The 22,538-nt window shown below is 40.8% G+C and overlaps 2 protein-coding genes across 6 annotated transcripts in view; one reads left to right on the top strand and one right to left on the bottom strand.

Annotated features, from left to right (window-relative positions):
• ELP4 (elongator acetyltransferase complex subunit 4) overlaps window positions 1-12,663 on the bottom strand; it is a 124,193-nt gene extending 111,530 nt beyond the window's left edge. For 3 of the 4 annotated variants that reach the window (XM_052692465.1, XM_052692466.1, XM_052692464.1), the window contains exons 1-3: window positions 12,415-12,663; window positions 7,384-7,419; window positions 786-907 (exon numbers count right to left, since the gene is read on the bottom strand). In XM_052692465.1, the coding sequence (XP_052548425.1) occupies window positions 786-907; window positions 7,384-7,419; window positions 12,415-12,607 (351 nt within the window). In that variant the 5' untranslated portion in view covers window positions 12,608-12,663. The remainder of the gene's footprint in view (window positions 1-785; window positions 908-7,383; window positions 7,420-12,414) is intronic. The other variant, XM_052692463.1, reaches the window with a different exon arrangement.
• Window positions 12,625-22,538, top strand: part of IMMP1L (inner mitochondrial membrane peptidase subunit 1) — a 28,372-nt gene continuing 18,458 nt past the window's right edge. For both annotated transcript variants that reach the window (XM_052692501.1, XM_052692502.1), the window contains exon 1: window positions 12,625-12,730. The gene's annotated coding sequence lies outside the window, so the exon portion shown is untranslated. The remainder of the gene's footprint in view (window positions 12,731-22,538) is intronic.

Genomic DNA, 22,538 nt, shown 5'->3' with positions numbered 1-22,538 from the left:
AAAGCAATCATCTTGACCAGAAATAGTCTCTGAATACTCTTAAAGAAAATGCCAGGCTACACTTGATGCAGAAGTAATCAGCAAATTATACATTACTTGTGTTATCAGAAAAAAAGAAGCATTAGAAAGATATAAAATATTTAATGAAGTGTTCTGAGAGTACCCCCATACTTCTGTATGTTTTATAGCGTCAATGAGGGCTGTTTCCCTATAGTGGAAAGTATCAGTGTGTGATTAGAAGCTCATCGAATTCTGAAAGGAACCTTTCTACACAACCTGATTAAAGATGACCATATCTCCTGGTATAAAAAAGCCAGTCAGAACGAAAAGTCTGAATAAAGGAGGTTTTACTTTAAGATGTTAAATGCTATTCTTCTTTTTTATAGGAAACTGCAAAACATACCTGTGCAAATTGTATGCTGCTTCTCTCCCTCCCCAGTATATTAGAAGTTGCTCCACTACTCTGTGTTCTTAGATTGTGGACAGCAGTTGGGTTTATTCAAGATATTCAATTTAGCCAGCTCGTTGGTCTGGGTTTTCTCCAAAATCAAAATGAAGGATAAGTAGCTTCTAGACTGATCCTCAGGAAGATCTCATTCCATTTTTTTTTTGCAGAAGCAGGCTAGCAAGTTAAATTTAATTCCCAAATCTGGCTAGTGCAAATACTTCCGTACTTCCCCATATTCTTGTGGATCACCAACATGAATTCACTTGTTACTATATAAATTTTACTTAAATTCATCAAGAAATTAGAACTTCACTAGCTAAAAGCTACGAGTCTTTACCTTTAAGATGTTGGCTGGAGGGTCCTGAGCAGAAGCAACAAACAAGTCATGTCCACAGACAACTCCCTCTGCGAGAAAATATTTCAACAGCAGACTGGAGTAAACCCCATATTTATCTTCCTCTGTGGAAACAAGAATGTTTGTAAATAAAAAATTCCAACCAAACAACCAAAACAAACAAACAGCAAAATAAAAACACCCGCCTGTATTTTCATGACATTATAAAAAGCCCATGTAATGTAGATGTGACATAATAAGTACAGTATGAATAGAAAGTTTTAAAAGTAACATTTGATAATGGTGTATTCCTAATCTTCCAGGAGAAATAGTTCTTGCCCACATGGCTGAATCTAGAAATGGATGACAGGGAACAAGGCTGGAGTAGTTAAGGATAATTTTTTCTTCAAATTTTATTTGAAATGCTGAAAAGTTGAACTGCAAGAATGACGTGCCAGGGAACAGGATATAAACCTTTTCACTGACTTACCCTTAATTTATTCTGTTGACTGATAGATTTATTTGTAGTGTAACGGGACTAAATAAGGTTTTACACTGACACACCCTTCTAAACCATGCTTTGCAAATCAATGAGAAATTTTCAATTTATCAAATGAAAAACATTTCCATTTGGTGTGACAGAACATCACTTCAGCATTAGCTTTTCCTTTTGTCTTCTTACTGTGATTTTCATAACAGTAAACTTAAGAGGAAAAGCAGGAAAATAAATAGTGGGGAGTGATCTAAATATAAAACACCTTATGGTCTGCTACAGTACTCAAAGGATTAAGTGTGTCTCAGAGAGCCTTTACAAACAGTGTATCTTGAATTGTTAAAGTCAATGCATCTGTAAGAATCCCTCAGTTCTTCAATTTGTCACATAGAGGATGGCTTTTTATTGATTCATTTCTAGGTCACTAAACTTTTGTGGTATTCAAAAGATCTAAAGTGCACCCATATGGGGCTTTTCTGATAGCATCCATTGTGCCCTGGCTTCAATAGTTATGTTACTATTCAAAACCATAGGGGTACAGCTTTCTTTTTCTAAATAAACAAACAAACCAGTTAGCACAGGTATTTCAGAAGCTCGCTGATTATTTTGCTGATAATTTTGGTGAAATATTTACAAGTGTTTTTCTTTGCTGATAACTTTTGGACTTACTATTTGATGGCTAGGATACATTCTCAACAGTTACTTTTATTCTTCCAAAGCTGCACTAAAAGGACCATCTCCATTCTGTACATTTGGAACCAACCAACACTTAAGTGTGTTTCAGTCAGCCAAGAAACTTAAGAAAAGCCCAAATCTTTATTCTTAGCCTCCCTACTAAAGAGCTGTCCCACCAGCAGCCTTCATTGTGAAGTTCACTCTCTAGCTAATAAGGCGCATAGACAAATGAGACTCGTGCAGCTGCAGTCTCTTTTCTGGGCCCAGTCACCACAAGTCACACAACAGTCCATGGCCTTCTCTGATTCTTTTTGAACAAAGAGTATTCTGCAGCTAAGTAGCAGGTGAGTAACTAGTGAAGCGTGAAACTATACAAGGGAAAGAGATTATTTACCTACAAGTTATGCATATTGTCTACAGGACAAAACCTCTTCTGATCTCACAGATAAGAACACAAAATAGTTTATTGTGACCATTATGCAGTGGTCTTTTACCACAACAACTTGCTTTCATGGCCAAAACAGACGTCAAGAAAAAGCTGTACTGTCAGTACACTGTGAATTCCAGCATATAACCATGTTGAAAATAAAGGAGAAAAACCAATTCCTATTTATGGATCTTCTCACCCCTATGCTGCACAGGTTACTGAACACTTTAGAGACATTCTGAACATCTTTGTGCACGGACTGCCTTGTACTACTCAGAGGGATCAGCAGTGGAATTAGATACAAAATTTTAAGGCATGGAGCTTAGCGAGAGCACAGAAAACAAAGACAGAAGGTATGAGAGAGGAAATGCAACTAAAATCTCACATAATGATGGAAATTTTATGTCTATATATGAGGCATTACTAACAAAAAAGTCTCCAGCCCCAAGCAATCCCCCTGCATCAGAAGTATTCCTCTTCCAAGATGGGATTGAGGAGAAGCACCAACACTTGGAAAGCAACAAAGAGCCAGGAACAAAATTGACCGTAAGACAACACAGTATAAATTCCATTTATAACAACTAAATGTCTGCATATTGAATGGCATGAAGGTCTTTGAAAAACTCCAGAGATCATTTGTACCTTAATTACTTCAGACGATGAGAGCTATAAGAGGAAAAAAATAAGACTGCAGCATCGTAATGTACAGATAGCTTTTTTTTAATCTGCTGCACAAAGGCAGACAGGTTGCCCTGGAGCTGCCAGAAGCCTGTCATAGCCTATCAGTATTGATCATTTTTTCCCCAGATAGCTGTACGGCACGGTGCTGTGACCTAAGGTGAGTCTTTGTGAAGCGATGAAACATTTTTCCAAATCGCTGCAGGTTATAAGATGTGATCATTTTAATCACCCAAAATTCCATTTAAAAGATACTTTACTAATGTCCACATTTACGAAGCTTGAGGGGATATGCTCTGTGTCACTTGCATTTAATTAGCACATGCCAAAAGTGAGTTGTCAAACATCCAAGTCATATATTTGGCATACTTCAGAAAGGTAAATTCTGATAACTCGTATTTTGTATAATTATATTTAGCAAATCACTGTTTTGTACTTCTCTGGAGATTACCTTTTTCAATTTTAAAAAGATGATAAGTTCAGTTCCACTGACAAGTGAGGAGGGCTCTTACCAGCGAGGCTGAATAGCACATCTAACAAAAATAAGAGTAGCTAATTAAAGTAGCTGAAACTGCTTCGAGGCCTAGACTGAACAGGTACAGACCTGCTTTTAACTAAACAACGTTAACTTTTTATAATTGACCTCAGCTACCAACAAAAACCCTCCCACTGATCATCTTTAAAACATTTAACCATCAATGACCTTGTCAAGGCTACAGCATTTTAAAGGTATGTAGGAAGGGGGTCTTACAGAGTACCCAGGGCAGACCCGCACTCCTTCACTATACAGTTTGTTTGTTATACCAACAAGGCTTATGCTTATAAAAAGAAAACAACTTTGTTCAGGGTAACATACAACAGGTCTGAGTTGCTCAGGCAGTGGGAGGAAAGCAGTGTGCTCCATGAGCAGCAGTACTATTTGTTTTGGTATGAAAGGAGACACTTCTGGAAAGCAAATCCAGAGCACTTAAAGGCAAGACGGCAAACAAGTGGTTGCACAGTCGTATGAAACAACTTGATAGTGTTCAAATTTCATTTCACCCAGGAGTTGGGATGGCTGTTTTACCACTTTTTATAAATCCATGTACAGTAACACCTCTGGAAATTAAAGCATCAGTTAAAAACAACAGCTCGCTACATCACTGTATAAAACAAATAAACAGGAAGTTTCTGGCTCCTCCACAATCTTGAGTAAGACAACCATGTACTCTCTAATTTTCTTATAAATAAAAGACTGTCAAAAGAACATACTGTAGAATTAAGTCCAACTGGAAATCATGATGCTCGCTATTATGATTTAAATTTAAGAAAATTGAGCACTTAATTCAAACAATATTTTAGTCTTATCAAGTAACCTGTGCCATTACTACGTCTCCAGAATACAACAGATAAAATAAATATTTTAATATCCTGAATCTACTATTATTTGGTTAAATTAACCAAGATAATGTGTCAAATAATGAAGATGAGCATTTAATTTGCAAGGGAAGCTAAGCTAAAAGTAATGCAATTTTTTCTCGCCTTAGAGAATGTTGAAGGGAAGGAGAAGAATTTAACCTTTTAATAACACTCGGAGTACAACGCACAAGGATCTTCCTAGGAGGTTTATCACTGACAGCTTCAATCCTGTATAATATTAAGCTTGCCTAGACTAATCTCATGACAGATTTTTTTTTGTATATTGACAGGATATTCTAACAATGCAGTTACAATTCTACCTGCACCATCTTTAAAAATTAGTCTAAAAGTTTTTAGACTAATGAGTCATGAATAAATATAGTTCTCCCTTCAAGGCTTTTGGTATATAATTATATGTTTCAAAATAATATATGGAAAGTTTTATTTGGGAAAAAAAAAATAGTTTTCAAAGCTTAAAGAGAAACTCTCCTTCGTGTTTAAGTTTGCTAACATCACAAATACACAGCAATGCACTCAGAGGGAAAAAAATCCAGGCAAGAATCCTGTCATTTTCAAATCACCGTGTCTCATCATCTTTTTCATTAGAACAAAAAACCTCATTCTCTTTTGTATTCGTTTCATTTGGAGCCATTTAGATGAGATCAAATGGATACCTAACCCCACGCTCAAGAGTAGCCAAAGGCAGATATAGAAGAGGTAGTAACTGAACAAGCAAATGTGATGCTTCAACCAGGCACTTACTCAGCCTCCCACTGTGGTTCAAGGACTTCCTAAGCTGAACTTGGTATCTGTGCACTTAGTAAGCTTTCTCCTCCACACAGTTGCTTAACTTCCCACTGAGACCATGATTATTTTAATGTTCACAACACACAATGGTGAGGTATTTCACCTTTTAATTGCATACTGTGTGAAGAACCATCACCTTATTTTGTTTGATGCTATGGCCAATAGGTCCATTTGAGACCACCCAGTTCCTCTAGCGGCAGGGACAGTAAATATTATAATGGGAAAACAAAACAAAATGTTCCATAATCTGTGATTTCAGAAAAATACGACAGGTTCTAACTTCTTCTTCTCTTTTATTGATTGCAAGACTGCAGCTCTTCTCAAGCTGTGTAAGAAAAGTAAGATCTACACTGACAGCAGTAAGACATAAAACTTCGATCACTGCTTCTGGGTTCAGAGAAACGTGGATAACATTTCATGAGAAAAATAAACTCAACTGGTATTCTCTGTGCCAAGAAAGGCCAAACACTCTCTCTTCTGCCAGGCTGGATGGGGCTGTGTGCAACCTGCTCTAGTGGGCAGTGTCCTCCCTATAGCAGGGGGGTTGGAACTAGATGATCTTAAAGACCCCTTCCAACCCAAACAATTCTATGATTCTAGTCCTGACTTTGCAATCCTTCTCTCCCTCCTCGTGCTGGCTCAGGTACACATCTCATACTTTAGTTAGCCAACTCAGGTCACTAAGCCAAGAGAAAAGTCTCTGCTTTTCTGCAGCTGTGTTGGTTTTCTTCCACCTTAGGAGCTGAATCAGCTCAGCAAGAACTGAAAAGCACTAGTTGCAGCCCAGGGAACAACAAGATGGCATGGCCAAGAACAGGGAGAGGAATTTGGACAACTTCTTTTGGCAACAGTGAACTGCTGTACCAATTCAGCATTCTCAAAAAATTTAAATGGCTACCACTAAACAGATGATGGCCTACAAGAAATTAAGTAATGTCAGTGATTTTTTCTGGCAGGCAACTGTTCAAATTACTTAGATGTCTACCACAATATACAAAAGTTTATAGGGTTTTATTTAAAGATTGAGATTTTCTAAGATACACTACAATAGCAACCTGTCTTTAAACAGCTACCAATGATAGATAAATGTGGAACTAGGAATTAGAATTAATGTAACAAGCCATAATTAGAGAAATGATCTTGCTTGCTGGGAAACTGAAAATGCTGTTCAGCTTCTAGTGGAGGGTCACATAAGCCTTACACAGTTAACTTGTCACAGAAAGCAAACTGAATATAAAGCTCCATATATGATGAAGAGCATAATTTCTATGTAGGTTATGTGCTTCTAGAAGCACGACCCAGTCAACCATTATTTTTCCGCCTCGACCTTTAACCAAATCTTCTATGTTTGCCGTCAAGTTGTAGAGCACAAGTCCAATGTTGCAAAAAAATGATGTTTCAGAATAAATGGCAGCAGGTCACTAACTTTACATAGTTCTGACTGTTACACTTTAGTTGAGGAACCTGGGAAGTGTTTCTTGGCTCTACATTCCCATACTTACCCTGAGGGAATGAAGACAGGATATATGCATACAACTGTCCTTTTATCCTTTGATACACCTTGACCTAAGCAGAAAGGAAATCTGGGCATCACAGCTACAATGTAGACATGCAACAGTTTTGACGTAGTCTGCAAAGGGAAATTCCTTGAAACCTGTTTAATCGTCTCAGTTTGTCTTATTCCCTTTCTGACAGAAAGCAGGCTCCCACCAGCTTTCTCTTAGCTAATTCTGGCAACCAAATGATTAAAAGATTCTGTATTTCCCATCTTCCTTAACAAGCCAATTTAAAAAGAAAATCCATTTGCTATGATAAGACGTCTGAATCATTTAGAAAACCTTGGATCTTTTCAAACAGGTCCTAGGAAGTTTAGAAATTTTCTAACCATGCTGCTTTTGAACAGAATCCCCCGTGGAAACTCAGACCTGTCTGAAAGCAGGGTTTGGATCCATATCCAGTCACTCTCAAAACAGAGAAAAGTCCACTCTGAAAGCTACCCAAGACAAAACACCTATTCTTAAATTCTCAGCTTAATAAACATTGAAAAGACAGATTATTTAATATATGGAAATGAGCAAAACGGATCGAATATGGCTTTATGTATTCATATATTCTGTACTAACCAATTAGAAGAAGGGTTCCAACAGCTAAGCCTCCACCTGGAAAGAAAACAAAATGAACAATAAAGTAAGACTACATGTTAATACTATGTTAGAGAACAATTAAGTTTTCTTAGTTTATAAGTCAAAGAAAGGTGATAACGGGGAATTTAAAAATATAAAAGTGAACAACATTTTAATTACCTTTGCAATACTTCCTACAATTCTCTATTATGAAATAATTACACATTACATGTAATTATATATTACACATTACAATTACTTTCACAAGATACTGTATTATCATCATCGTCGTAAAAAGATCCTGCAGAGCTCTGCACAACCATACTCAAGTACCACAATAATGATTTATGCTCTCAGCCCGTGGATTTCCCCTTGGATGACTCAAGTAACAAAATACTTTCCAAGCGACACCCGTGCTAATCACCACTCTCACAACTTCCCACTGAAGTCGCCAGGCAAAATCCTGGCTCCAGTAGTTTTTATCATGCTACCACCCACAGACAGTTTCAAAATAAATTTTGACCAATTTATGGTGGAAACTACTTCTTTTTTTCCTCATTGCTTAGATAGTTGCAATCGATGCTCTCGTTCCAATCACAGATGACGGAGTGAACAGTAAAGAGAAATGAATACATCCAACATATTTTGATACAAGGTTTCTTATCCCATCCATCTCAACATAAAAAGAAGATAATCTATGAGCTCTTGCTCTGCTCCTCAAAGAAAACACAGGTACAGTTAAGTAACAGTGATTTAAATGGTTGTCGCAAGAGGGAATTTTAACAGAGAAGGGGAAAGATGAACTCACATTTTGCTTTATCTGACGAGTAAACAATTTTACATTCTGTATTCCAAGAGAGAATATATTGAAATAACTAGAAGGCAGATTACAAATATTTTACCAAAGAAGCACAGGGATGGTCATACATAACCAGTCAACCACTGTGCTTTGTTTGAAGGAAACTGCAGTATGTCTTCTTAATTGCTTCCCGCTCTGAAAGCAAGCTGGGAGCAAACTGAATCGCATCAGCACACCACTCAACTCTTGTGATGCAAGAAGTCAATTCTGGACTCTGAAGATGGACTCTGGTGAACAAAGCAATTCAGTCTATCAATTCAAGCACTCATTAAACTTCACTTGAAAGTGATTCCAGTAGGGATTGGATGAATTTCTTCACCTTCAGCTCTGCTAGCAGCACCCCTGAAGTTGATCTACAGCCAGGAGAAAGAGTAAAGCAAATTTCTCTCCCATAGGCCAAACAGTTGCCAAAGAACTAACTGCTGCAGCCTTTGTTTTGATTGAGAGACAATGGATTCTGCATTCATCACTGATTTACGGGAACTAATTTCTCACTCCTTGATGCCACTAAGTGACTACACTTCTATGGATTCTCTAGTAAAAGCCATCTGATGACTTAGAATGCAGTACAATTATACAGAACATCATCAGAAGGATTTCCAAACGATATACATCCTTTGCCATTTTCACTCTACACCTACTAAGTCCAAAATTAAGTTACACAAGAGTGTCAGCAGGTTGGATGAAAGAATATTTGAACATTTCTAAAGGACTCTTACTTGACAAATACCTGACAAGAAGCAGGCTACCATAATCAATAAAGATAAACGAGGAAGAGTTGTACAGCTGCAGAAAGTTAGATGCTGTGTACAGAACTACACAACTAAAAGGAAATCTCCATGATGTTCAAGGCCAGGTTAGAGATTAGGTCTTTTCATTGTTCTTTTTGAGTAGCAGTACATTGTATTAGAGCAATCTAGCTATTATGCATCAGTAGCATAACAAAAGCTGCTGCCTACTGTAAAAAGTCAAGATTCCGGGCATGACATGAAGAAACCATACCAAGTAGTCATAAAGTACTCAGCCCCAAGCATTGCTCTGTATAGGTCAAGAAAAAGGATATGGCTTATAAATCATGCTGAGTAAATAGCCAAAACAAAGTGCATTTACAAAGTTACAAAGTAGATTGGCATCTCACATAAAACATTCTGGCTGGTAATCTTGTATTTTCTGTGTAAAAAAAAAACCAAAAAACCAAAAAAACAAAAAACCACAAAATAAAACAAAAGAAACTACATCAAATTAACAGGCAAAAGCCAGTGAAAGACCATAAATTGTGAGACACAAGACCATAAAATCAAACAAGTAAAGAGATACTTTTTGCCTGCATTAGTGGGACAGATATGGTCACAGCATGAGTACCATAACCACAACGCTTGTATAAAAGCCACAAAAAGTGCTAATACTGTTCCACTGTAATGCCTGCACCCAAAGCAACAGAATCACTTTGTTCCCTTGTCATGATGCTACAACAGTTTTAACGGCACATCACAGAGCAAACATTTAGTGAACCTTTAATTTCATAGTTGGATCTCAGCATATCAGAAATAATTTAAACCAAGATCACAGAATCATGGCATGGCGTTGGTTGGAAGGAACCTCTAAGCCCATCCGGTTCCAACCCCATGCTGTGGGCTGGGTGCCCCCCACCAGCTAAGGGCCCACCCAGCCTGCCCTTGAGTGCCTCCAGGGATGGGGCACACACAGCCTCTCTGGACAACAAGTGCCTCATTGCCTTCATCGTGAAGAATTTTTCCTGACACCTATGTACAAATTCCTCAATAGTTCTGATAAACTTATCAAGTAAACAAACATGTCTTAGATACCTAAAACAAACAAACACCTAAGCACTACTTATTTGAAAACCAGAACAAAATTCCCATGATCTAATTCACCAATTTTTACAAATCCAGAAGTTCTACTGCAAGAGGAGAGGAAAAAAGTCCCAAACCAGTCATGGTGCAGATGGTTGATACAAAGTATGCTTTACACACCCTCTGCGTTCAGTTCTTCAGGGAGACAGAACGCACGTGGTGCTAACAACAGCTGTTTAAAACTAGCACAGTCTATAAAGCACGTGGAAAGAAACAGCTCAAAATTATGAGATCTTACTAAACCACAGCTTGACATAGAAAAGATCAAAATAGCAAAATAAGCAAAGTTATTACCTCATGGCAATAACGACTTAAAATCCTGGTTATCTAAAGCTCCCCTGTAGCCATCACAGAAGTAGCATCCCTGCTGTTTTTAGATAGTTTGTACAAGAGAGAACATTTGTCAGATAACATGCCACCACAAAGTTCTAGCAAGCTGTCTTTGCAGCTCATCACTTGTGGAATCTCCTACAAGCCAGAGCAATAACACAAGTGCATACATCGTGGATGCAAGGCAAACTCTGGGTAGAAGGCAGGCTGTATGTGGTATGAGACAGCAAAGAGTTTAAAGAAATTTATCTTATCAGACGGAATGTAAAACTATTGCAGCTGCTATGGTTACGCGCTTGTATTTTAATGAGCAATAATAGTAAATTAGGCAAAAAAAACACCGCAGGAAAAAGTTACAGGAACACTGAAATACTCAGAACATTTACAATCTTCAAGTCCCCTTGGAAAACTGCTGCAAACTTGCAATTCTTTCCATTGGTTATTTTAACTTTTCTTTGCCAGTTCCTCAGTCCGTACTGCATGCAGACAGGGAAGCAATTGCAATAACTGCCGCACTGCTACTTACAGCAATGGGATTTAAGGCCTCAAGGACAGAAACACAACAGATGTTGCAACTTGAGAAGCGCTGCCATTGTTTTCAGAAAGTATCTGTGACCTTTCTTAAAGCACCTTGAAACAGAGCATCTAACACCAGACAGGTGATGTTTAAGTCTCACAGTGCTAACAGTGCTGTATCTAGCTTGCAGCTTCTGGACATGAAAAGATATGAAAGAAATGCAGAAACTTAAGACAGCCTGATGGGCACACGACCTCAGAGTTTTCATGACCCAGAATTCAATGACTTAAGGGAGAGGAAGTTAGGGAAAACCATGGGGATGTAGAGTCTTTCTGGTCTTCAGAGATGCCACATGCTAAAACCTTTTAAAAAGTATTTTTTAAAATTTCCATTCCTAGGAATGAAGAATGTTCTTGGTGTTCAAATTTAAAATCTGTTAGGTTGGGAAATTAGTGAATATTTACAAGAGAATGAAGAGGCATTTTAGAAGGGATGCTGGGTTTGCTGGTACAAGTCTCCCCAGCATCCACAAGAAAGCACTCACTATATTGGAAAACACCGTGAGACTTTGGGGCCTGTTATTGAAGGGAACTTCCTACCCATGCTACGCAACAGCTATTTATGACATGAAATAAGAACAACTGAAACACTCAGTGCAAATCTTAGAATCACAGAATGGCTGGGGTTGGAAGAGAACTCAAGGATCATTTAGTTCCACAGGCCCTGATGCAGGGAGGGCTGCCAGGTGTTCGCACAGGCTGCCCAAGGGCCCTGAACTCCTTTGGGGATGGGGCTTGCACAGCTTCTCTGGGCAGCCTGTGCCAGCACGGTTATGTGACTGAAGGGTTCCACACACACTGAATGAAGCAGATCTCTCTTAAAGAGGACAAGCTTACTCCGCAAGGATGCACTGCTTGAGGGAAATGCAGGAGTTCTCTGCAGAATGCAAACAAATAAACACACAGAAGTAAACACAAGCATGCCTGTCCTGTAGACACCCACTTTTCAGTGTCTTTTTTTACAGAACTGCGATTGTATGCACCGCTACTCACACAGACGGTCCTCAGGAAGGAAACACACCGCAATTTCCATGCATTCGTCCAGGTATAAATGAGCAAAGGCCTCCCTCAGCCTCAGCCCCATCCCCGCCGTGTCCCCAGGCGCCACACCCGCAGGGACGCCCACCCGCCCGCCGTGCAGCCCGTTCCCACGTGTGATCACTCTTTCCGAGTAGTTTTTCCCCGCGCCCAACCTGAAATCAGCTCCCACTTAAATACGGCACAGCGCTCTCGCGGCGGATCGCCACCTCAGATCCGAACCGGAGCTCCCACCCCGCGTGACGGGACGCGACGGGCCGTTCCCGCGCTCCCCTCGCCCCGCTCCCCTCAGGCACAGCCCTCCCGGCCGGGGGGGCCCACAGGGCCGGCGGCGCTGGGTCCCGCTCCACCAACCTAGCACACAGTCCAGGGAGGGGACCCCGCAGGAAATCAGCAGCCGCCCGTGACGGAGGGCGGGCCGAGTGCCGGGCACGGCGGCCAGGCGGCTGCCGCCCGAGCGCCGGAAGCTGGTGCCGGTGCCGGCGGTGGTGGCGGTGGTGGCGGCAACCCCTTCGCCCCGCGCCGCCCCGCCGCCCGCCGCCATCATCTCGGCTCGCCGGCGCCTGACAGGAGGCGGGAACCGCCGGGAACAGCGCGCTGCCCAATGGGAGCCCGCCTTGTTGGCGTGTGGCGGGCGGCGGTGCCGGGCGGGCCCGGCTGCGGGACGTAGGTGAGTGCGGCGGGCGGGCGGGCGGTGCGGGCCGGGCTCCGTCAGCCGGCATTGAAGGACGGAGAGCGGGCGGGAAGGGGGTCCTGGTCGCTCCGCCCGGCTGTGTTCGGTCGCCTCAGGCGTCGGCGGGGCGGCCTGACCTCTGTGTGTGTGTGAGAACGGGTGGAAGCCCGCCGGGCTGCAACGTTTCCTCCGCTGCTTTGTGCAAAGAAATTAAAGTGTTTGCTGCCTTGTGGAAAGCTGCCCGTATGGTTATTCTGTCAGTCTGCAGGCCCTGTTGTGGCCGTGTGACAGCAGTGGGTCTTGCAAATGTTTGTATCTGCTGCCAAGTGGAATTGTACACAATGTCCAGCTTAGTTTGTTACGAGTGGCAAGAAGCAAACGTAGCTGTGAAACGTTGTTCTGTGCGAACCTGCAGCAGTGCTCACAACCCTTCACCCCGTTCATAGCAATACATTTCCTCTTGCTGCTGCAGTGAAACACGTTTCTTGTTTTTAAACAAGGTGCACTAATGCAGCTCAATTTAAGTTTCAGAGTATGTATGAATGTTCCCGTAGTGCAGAACCCTCTCTTCTTCCATCTCTTTCTGTGACTGGTAGTTGTTCTGTTGCTTTTTCTCATCTCATTGCCCCACAGGGCAATTAAAAGTAGAGGCTAAATAATTGTCAGGCTGAGAACCTGAGTTCTGTAAGCACTTTGTGACTTACCTGTGCTGTGCTCATACCATGTGTGGAATTTCTTGCATTAACTTTAGCCAAAGATACTGGAAATCTCACTATTTCCTGAGTCATAGGCCAGAGTTGCTAAAAGAGAAAGTCTTGTTTCTTTCTTTTCCTCTGCTTCCACTGATTGAGTCCAGCACACTTTGGTGCTTGTCAGATCCTTTCCAGAGCTGACTGATCTCATTCGTCTGCCTTGCAGCTACCTATCAGCCTTCAAAAGTCAACTTTGTGCTATGCTGCTGAGTATATGCAATAGGAAAAAGGTATTGACACAGCAGGGAGAGGGGCATCGAACCTTCTTTCCTACCTATGAAACGTTGATTCAGCTCACGCTTGTGAACCTCGGTTATTTCAAGATTTTCTGTATTTTAACATGAAGGGATACATTTTGTGAGCTAATATCCTCTCAAATGCAGAGAAAAAGTCTTAATGTTGTACCTTACACTGACTGTTTCAGATTTTACTACAAAATTGTGGAGAAGTAGGAATAATTTTTTGACACAAGAACTGAGTTTCAGAAATTATTGCAGTAGTTCTATTTGTGCTGTTGGCTTCTCCTCTGTCAAGGTATGTTTGCAATTGATCTGCAAGCATGTTTGCAGTTCTTCTCTAAAGTTGTAATTTGCAGATCTGGGGAAAGTGCCAGTGTGCTCAGAACAGCAGCACTTGTTCAAGTAAGTTTTAGAAGTGCTTGGTGTGAGGAAAGCACCTGCTGCTGTATGGCAAAGCGGCTTCCCTCCCAGCTCAGGAATGTGTCGCATTAGGCCTGGTTCCAGCAGTATCGCACCAAACCAGATTAGTGCTGAGTCAGCTGACCAGGCAGGGCTGCAGTCACGTGACCCCATGCCCCACAGGGTCCTGCTGGGGCCTGAAACAAGGTAGTTTGCTTCTGGGATGTTCTTAAGTACCTAACAGCATGGGTCGTGGATTACGGCTGCAAAGAAGATGCCTTCATTTTCCCTGATCTTTGAACTGGTTAGAATGGGAAAAGTTTGAAAGTGCGGGCTCTTCAGGCCCTGAGCCAACAACTGGAAAGAATGTTTAATCCTGGAAGTTCCGACACTGAAAGGCTGGGCTTTTCTGAAGAGTGAAAAAAGCTTAAAAACGACTTATCCAATCGTTCCGTGGAAAGCATGAGGATTAGTGTGAGAGTTTGAGACATACCAATTGTGTGATATTACATACGATGCGATGCGGTTTTCTTCAGAAAGCCTTTGGATGTTACCTAAACGCTGCTGCGTGTTTTTAATACTGAACAATCGTGATGAGAATCTGAACCTGTGTCAAAAGAGGATGTCTTTTAAACTGGAAGTGCATACATTAGGGCACGTGAGTTGATGTGGTGCGTTTGATGCTGTGCCTCAGTGCTGAGAACAACGGCTGAGTAAATCTAGGTTGTAAAAACACTATTACTGAGATGACCACTGTAATGTCAACTCACGCCTTACCTGAAAGTAATGCAGAGAGCTGCTATAGCATGTTTTCCTAATGCTGGTATTGTATTTAAGGTTTAAGAACTGGCATATTGTGGATTTCAGAAGGGCGTTGTTTTCCTCTTCAAGGGGCATTATTCCAAATAATCCTGCTAGTTCTATGAATACTCTGCAGTACCAGCAGATATTGGAATATGGGCAAAGTTTAGCCCACACCTATATGGAGGATTCCATAGAAGATGCACTTTTCTGGTTTAGCTTTTTTTTTCCCCCATTGTCCTTGCAATACTGCAAAACCCGAATCCTGCAGAGTGCTTTGGCAAAGCTTGAGATCCGCCCCAATTCCGTTCAGAATTCCTTTCAGAACCAGTCTCATTCAGAATTCCATACAGAATTCCTCTGAAATTGTGCTTCTCTCCATTTGCTGAAATGTTTTTAAAGGTATTTTTGCAGTGGAGAATTTTCCCTCCCTTCTGCTGTTACCCCAAACCTAACAGCGCTCTTTCAAAGCTTTCAAGCTACTTCTGCAGTAGTTTCTGGGTTTAAAAGTTACAAAATCTGGATCGTAAGTCTTAGTTGTTGTGTGAGGAAAAAAGGAATATGGCCTGATTTTGCTGAGAGTGATATGAGTCAGAATTTGGTGGAGTTCCATTTAGATTCACGTCGTTGTGACTGTCCTTGTGTGGTGAACCAACACGTTGCTGTGAAATAGAATTCTCTCAAATTGTGTAACTGCTGTGAGCAGAGATAGAAGCCTTGCTTGGTTTTCAAAAGACTGGTGCCTGCCTGTTACAGTTCAGCCTAGTTCTGTGACAAAGGAGAGAAAGTTCTGTGACAAAGGGACCCTTTAGGTTGTTTAGACTAGTAAATAATTATACCATTAGGAACTAGGTGAAGAAAATAGGTGTTTTTGACTTTAGAAGACAAAAATGAAAACTGAGATTATCCAAAGTGAGTTATAAAGTTACATAAAGCATAAGCTCGCAGTCCAGCAAAGCTCACTTCAAGTACCAACAGCCAGACCCTCTACTGAGTGCTGAAGTTACATTGTTCCAAATCTGGAATAATGTGATGAAGAAAGTGGAAAACATTGGACATCTGGCTTCTTTGTAGCCAAGCCTTTCTTCAGCGAGCTTCCATTATTCTTTATCTCAATAGATTCTACTGCATCTACCTCCCGTTAGGAGGCTGCCGGTTCCATGCCAAAGCTGCAGCTTTTGCCAGAATCCCATCTCAGGAGCAGAGACAGCTACACAAGATACTTCTGTTCAGCATTTGCAAATCACAAAGGTCACCTGCTCATGTCTAACTCAGCAATGCGCTGCCTTGGGTCAGATATGGCCGGACAGCTAACAGTACTGTAACTGCTGCAGCATTCCTGCAACCATAGAATAACTGTTGGAATGAAGATATGAAATAATACATAGTGCTGTGTTGTAAATGGGAAGGATTAAAGACTGTGGTTGCTAGTGTAGAAGTATGCTTCTCTAGTCATTTCAAAGATCTTCTGTGTTTTTGTGTTAAAAATGTGTTTCTGTTGTTTCATTGCAACGGGCTCTCTGGGAGGAAACAACACCTGAGCTTTTAGTGTTAAACCTTACAGCACTTGTCTATCGGATCTCTCAGTTCCCATCTTTTCATTCTCCGTGAGAATTAGAGCTGTCTCTGTGTCCCATGTCAAAGGAAGGACTGTAACTGAGCATCCTTTAAATTTTTATCCTTTACATTTTTATGTTTCTGCCAGAGCCGTCGCACACTTCTTGAGCTGCATGTTTCCACCATCTCTCTTCATCAGCTGTGCTTGCTTTCATCCAAGAAATGTGAAGCAGCTTTTGGCCTTGATATTTTTATGCTCTTGCTTTTTTTTTTCCTACTGAATTTTTAGCATTTCTGGTATAAAAGATCTAAAATGCACAACTGCTGGAAGATTTGCAGTCATCTTAGCATACATGCAGCACTGTGAAAGGAGCTGTGGGAGCAGACACTGGCTTTCCTTTTGGAAGCGCAGTGTTACGAAGGATAAGCCAAACTGTGTGCTTTTGGAACAACCCTCATGAGTAAGCTTAGATGGAATAAAATCTGTTTGCTTCGTAGAAACTTAGAAATGGTTTTTAAGAAGTCTTCAGGCGAGGAGATGCTTGACCATCTCTGTGCTGCTTCCCATTTCGCAAATATTCGCGTCCCCATTTGAAATGAGGATTTCTCCTAGGTACCTGTGGCAAAATGAGCCATATGGGCCTTTTTTGGTCATCTCTCTGCTGCCTGTGGCAGTGCAGTTGGTGGGCCTGGAGCATGCTCAGCGTCGTGCGGGCGCTCGGTACCTTGGCTTAGAACCATCCACTGCGTTTGAGGAAGGAGCCTCTGCTCATTTGATTTCCTTATCGTTGTGTCAGCTGTGCCTTTACTTTAAACCTTCGAATTAAATAGTAGTTTATGCTGGCTTTTTATTTTAGTTCATGCATTTTAAACCCAGAACTCAGATAAAAAGATAGTTCCAGAATAAATCCAGTATATTATTTATGAGTGGAGCAACACATTAGCATTGAGTTCACAGTAGATCATATCGCTTTTATTCCGTCTTACAAGCTTAGCAGCACAAACAGAATAATCAACATATTATTTGGCTGTCATCTGCTGAACAGAAACCAGAGATCACAAGGAGGTTTTCCCTAGCTGCAGTGATGGCCTTTTTGTTCCAAGCCCCCATCTGGGAGGGCCATGGTGTGTTATCATATGGAACGCGGGGTTTTCTGTAATCTGCTTAGCTGCACTGCAGTTTGAATCTTCATTCCATGTTTGTGTAATTTATAATTTTAATGAGACCACGGCTCTTGTGGGCTTTGAAATATATTAAAAGCTCTTTTGTGCATATGCTTTTGTTCTTGCTTAATAGGCTCAGTGTATTTAAAACTGATGAATTTTTATTCATGGATTTGGATGTCTGGGGATTAACTTAGACTGAATATCATTGCACTCATCTATTGATGTTTGGAACTTTTTAAATATTTGTATCTGTAAGTGCAGGAGAACTTACAGAACTCATGTTTTATAAATAAAATGGCTCAGAAATGGCAAACTTTTACAGCAAAAAATTTATATAAATAAACATAATAATAATAATATAGTAATAAATATAGTAAAAAGTGCTGATTAATGTCCTTTTTTTTTTTCACTGCACAAACTCCCATGCAATATAGTTTGCATTATGAAGAGTAAGTGATTGATGCCATACATGTGTGTGTATTTAGAATTTCTTAATTAAAAGGCAGTCTGGGAAAACCATCAAGTAACTTTCAGGATTATATCAGTGACAAGCACTCGATTTGGTTTTCTTCTCTTCAGGTAACTTGAAAATGTAAATACTTCATTTTTTTTTGAATATGTGTTTTCTTTCTCCTGTTTTCTGTAGCTTTTTTTATGCACATTTCGCATACTTCACTAGAAGGTGTTGCTTGTAACTGGGAAGTACTGATGAAGAAACACACTAAGGTTATTTATTACAGTTTTATGCTAAAATTGGTCTTTTTTTTTTGCTTTTGCATTTCTCAACTGTTTAACAATACCTTCCTGATTCAGTATTTGTGTTAAGATCTCATACTGCGTGATTTCTGTGCTAGTAAACCACCACGGAGTACTCTTCAGTGATAACATTCTAATCTGGAACCAACAGTGGGGCTAAGAGGAAGACACTTGTATCTCTTCCTAAATGCTTTTGTCGATGGTGTATGTAAATAGATGGCTTTGTTTTACATGAAGGGCTTTTTGTTGCTGCTGCTTGTAATGATAGATATTTTAAGTAAACATCCTCTGAATTTCTTAGTGCATAGGGAAATAATTTCCTGCTCTTCCACTCACTGCTTCGGATAGAGATGCCTGCATCCTTGTGGAAGCTGTCAGCACTGGGAAGTGCATGCAGCACGTGAGCCATGGAGAGCTTTGGTTTCTGTAGGGTCGTGGATCTTGAGTACCTGGTGCGAATACGGGACTCGGAACGCTTTGTTGTAGTTAATTAGTATGCATTTTATGTCTTTATGTCTGTTGATATTTCAAGAAGGTAAATTTTTTTGAAATTGGAGGTAAATGAATGTGGCACAGAACAGAGTTGTTTGACTCTCAGGACATGGACACGGTGTATTTTTCTCATTCACCAGCAAAGGGACTGTGCTGTCTGTCAGAGCTTTGGCACCTGTGTCCTAACGCTAATGTAGTTACAGGAGAAAGTTAAGTGAGTATTTCAGCATTCCTCAGAGGCTCAGATTTGCCAGGTATGGTCACACTCTTGTTCTGTTTGGATTTTGCTCTTCAGCAAAGATGGGCACAGAGAGTTGCAGAGAAAAACAGAAGTCCTGGAACATATCTGACCACTGACGCAGCATTATGTGCAGGGTTGCTGAGGTTCCTCCCCAAGGCAAAGAGAATCAGTGAGAACTGCCTGCAAGTCTATTGTGAAAAATTGCTCATTCTCACGTAGGTAGTCTGTAGTTGTTGAGCACGAGAGGATTGCATCATGTGAACTTATGCTTACAGACCACGTTATTTATCAGCTTGAGATCAGTAGATGAAGGAGTGTTTGTTGGGGACAAAGAGTCAGTGCCTAGTGGAGGTGATGTGGAAGAAGAATCTCCTCATCCAGAATGTTACACAAGGATTTTCAGATTTGCCAGACTGAATCCAGAGCAACTTCTACAGCAAAACAACAGCCAAAAATACAAGTCGGGTTCTGCTTGCCCCCTGCATGGAAAGATTATTTAAAATGGTGTCTTGTTCTGCTTTAGATGTTTGAAAACCTCCGACAGGTTAAACTATTTTATATTTATTACATTGCATATCTGATACAGGAAGAATCTTTCCCAATGAACACCTTTCACGTTCCTAGCACATTTTGGATTAATTTCATACCAAAGTTTTAAAGATAGCTGTATTAAATGTCAGCTCCAGTGTAAGCCTTTAAATGGCCTCGCCAGCGTGCGTTCTCTCTGCTCTTTCTGCTTTGGGTTTTGTGGACTTTTAAAAAAAATAAATAGTGATCACGGAGTATCGTTTGGGGAAAAACACAGTGTGAGTTCTGGGGTTGTGTTTTATGAAGAAAGGTGTCTGGTTAAGAGGAGAGAATGCAGTCACAGAGTTTCTGTTGGCTGAGGGAAGATCGATCAACTATCACTAAGTGTTCTGTGAAAATTCAGAACTTACTATTGCATAAATCAAAGGTGACTGGAAGTTTTTTCTTACAGTGAAAAAAATCCACTTGATAACAAGCCCAATAATTTATTTAGCCACATTTTCATTGGCTATGACTTTGGCTTTCTTGTATTGAAAGTTTTGGCACTAGATGCTAACCTGTGCCACCGGTTATCTGGAAATGACCAATCTGCTCATCAACTTCCTAATTTTATTATGTACACAGTTAATTGTAATCCAGGATCGCAGCAAACAAGACGTTAATTTCTAGAGAATCTACCCACATTTCACTCAGAGCGTGATTGTTACCAAAGCAAAGAATACAAAGAGAATAACATTTGTGCTATCCTCACAGGAGCTGTCAATAAAAGATGTAATAGGGGATTTAGGAATCTGGAAATGGCCAACTAATTTATGTGAATCTATTTTATTTCAGCTAGAAAGACCAAGCTCTGCCTCGTCTGCACTGCATATTGCAGAGCACAGGCTGTCTATAGAAAACCAGGCGGCTGCATATGGATAGTCCCTTGATATCATTCACTTGCTGTGTAATCTTATTATGCAAAGTTCTAATCTTCACCTAGAATGAATGCCTCTGGGTCAGAATATAGTCATATCAGGGTTTTTGAGGTCATGTTTTGTGATCCTTAGCTTATTCTTCTAAGTAGGGCTGGGATTTAAAGAGTATTCCCTAGACGCTAGCAGAGATAGATGGTAAAACCTGCTGCCTTTTTGGAAGACAAGACCAACATGAGGTCCCTGGTAGGATTAAACTTGATTTGTAGCTGTAGGATTTTTTAACAGATGTATTATTGGACAGGGAATAGGGGGCCACCAGCACAGCGAAATTGGATCACGATTGGCATTCTCAGGGAGTCCGCTGGCTGCTAAAACAGCAGCTGCATGTGGATTTGACTTCTTTCAGGTGAAGCGACTTCCAGTCATTTGGAAAGGATGGGATGAAAAGGAACCTTGGTGATAATTTTGATGTCTGCAAGATTTAGTACCAATGTAATGGGATTATCGGTAACACCTTCGCTGCAGAAAAAGCCACCTGGCGCTATAACTGGCAGCAACTGCGAACTAATCCTTTCCCATCTCTTGGATGTCATTCATGAGGCTCCAAGTGATTTCTACCCTGCTAGCTGTGATTAATTTTATAAACAAACAAACAAAAAACCACAATGACGGAAGCCTAGACCATGTAAGGAGAAGGGAACAGAAGAGAACAGTAATTAGATTTTGCTTTTTATTTGCTGTAGGGGAAAAGCTCTATAGTTATTGTAAAAAAAAAACAAGCAAATTGTATTGTGTGATAAATGTGTGTAACTTTTTTCATCGATTTAAAAAAAATAATAACCTATTTTCATTAGAAAAATAATGTTTCAGCGTAAGGTTTCCAGCTACCTACTGTGTAAGTAGTAGTTAGTACCTGGAGGTAATTACAGCAGGTTTTATGGCAATAATTCTGTGATAAGGATGTTCATATGGCACATCTGGGAAGTTTTGAAGGGGGCTGTGACTTAAATCATTTGTTTTATTGTCCTTTATGGCCATATTGTGTGGTGGAGGTGCCTGCCGACAGGACTTGGTGGTGAAATGAATTGTGTGATGTGGAAAGCAATTCAGGCATTTAGCATTTAGTTTTCAAACAATGCCATATTGATAGTTTTCTAGAATAGCTGTTGTTTAATGATTGCTTGGAACCTACTGGGTTTTGGTTGTGTTTTTTGTTTTATTTTGTTTGAAGTAATCTTGTTAGTTTCAAACTGTATAATCTGTATTGTATGTGTGCCCTAATTTGAAATTGCACGTCACTTTCCTGAGGAGTGGTAGAAGCTGAAGCTTATTAGGAGCTAAGAATTTGTCTCTACTGCCATAGCCATCTGATAAAACCTAGGTGTTTCAGAAAGTCCCTTGTGCCAGCACCTGTATGCCAGGATAGTGAAATCCTCGTCTCTTGGATTAGGACTTTTATTTCATACCAAATGCACACTGCACTGAGTCTTTGAGAGTCCACTAGTTGGAAAGTGGGGAGGGCAGTGCTGGAGATGTCTTCACTCCTTTGCTATCCTCTTGGTTTCCTGCCATGGCAGCTGCAGTCATAGGTAGAGCCCCACTCCGTTGGGTTTCAGTTCACTCCGGCACTCAGATATTTCTCCAATTTGCTGGTGGTTGAAGGGAAGTAGTGGTGTAAGTTGTGCTGTCTTCATGTGATTAATCCCACAAGTGTTAGTTCATAAACATCTTGAGTCCCCAGCTCCGTCTGAGCTGAAGTGGGTTCACAGAATCACAGAATCACAGAATCACCCGGGTTGGAAGGGACCTCAAGGATCATGTAGTTCCAACCCCCCTGCCTAGCAGGGCCACCAAACGTACACATTTAGATCAGGTTGCCCAGGACCCCGTCCAACCTGGCCCTGAACACGTCCAAGGACGGGGCATCCACAACCTCCCTGGGCAGCCCGTTCCAGG

Source organism: Tympanuchus pallidicinctus, unplaced genomic scaffold, assembly GCF_026119805.1.
Source record: "Tympanuchus pallidicinctus isolate F22 unplaced genomic scaffold, pur_lepc_1.0 scaffold3, whole genome shotgun sequence".
Lineage (NCBI taxonomy): Eukaryota > Metazoa > Chordata > Aves > Galliformes > Phasianidae > Tympanuchus > Tympanuchus pallidicinctus.
The sequence above is the reverse complement of the archived record's forward strand: the minus strand, read 5'-3'. Positions and strand labels throughout refer to the sequence as shown.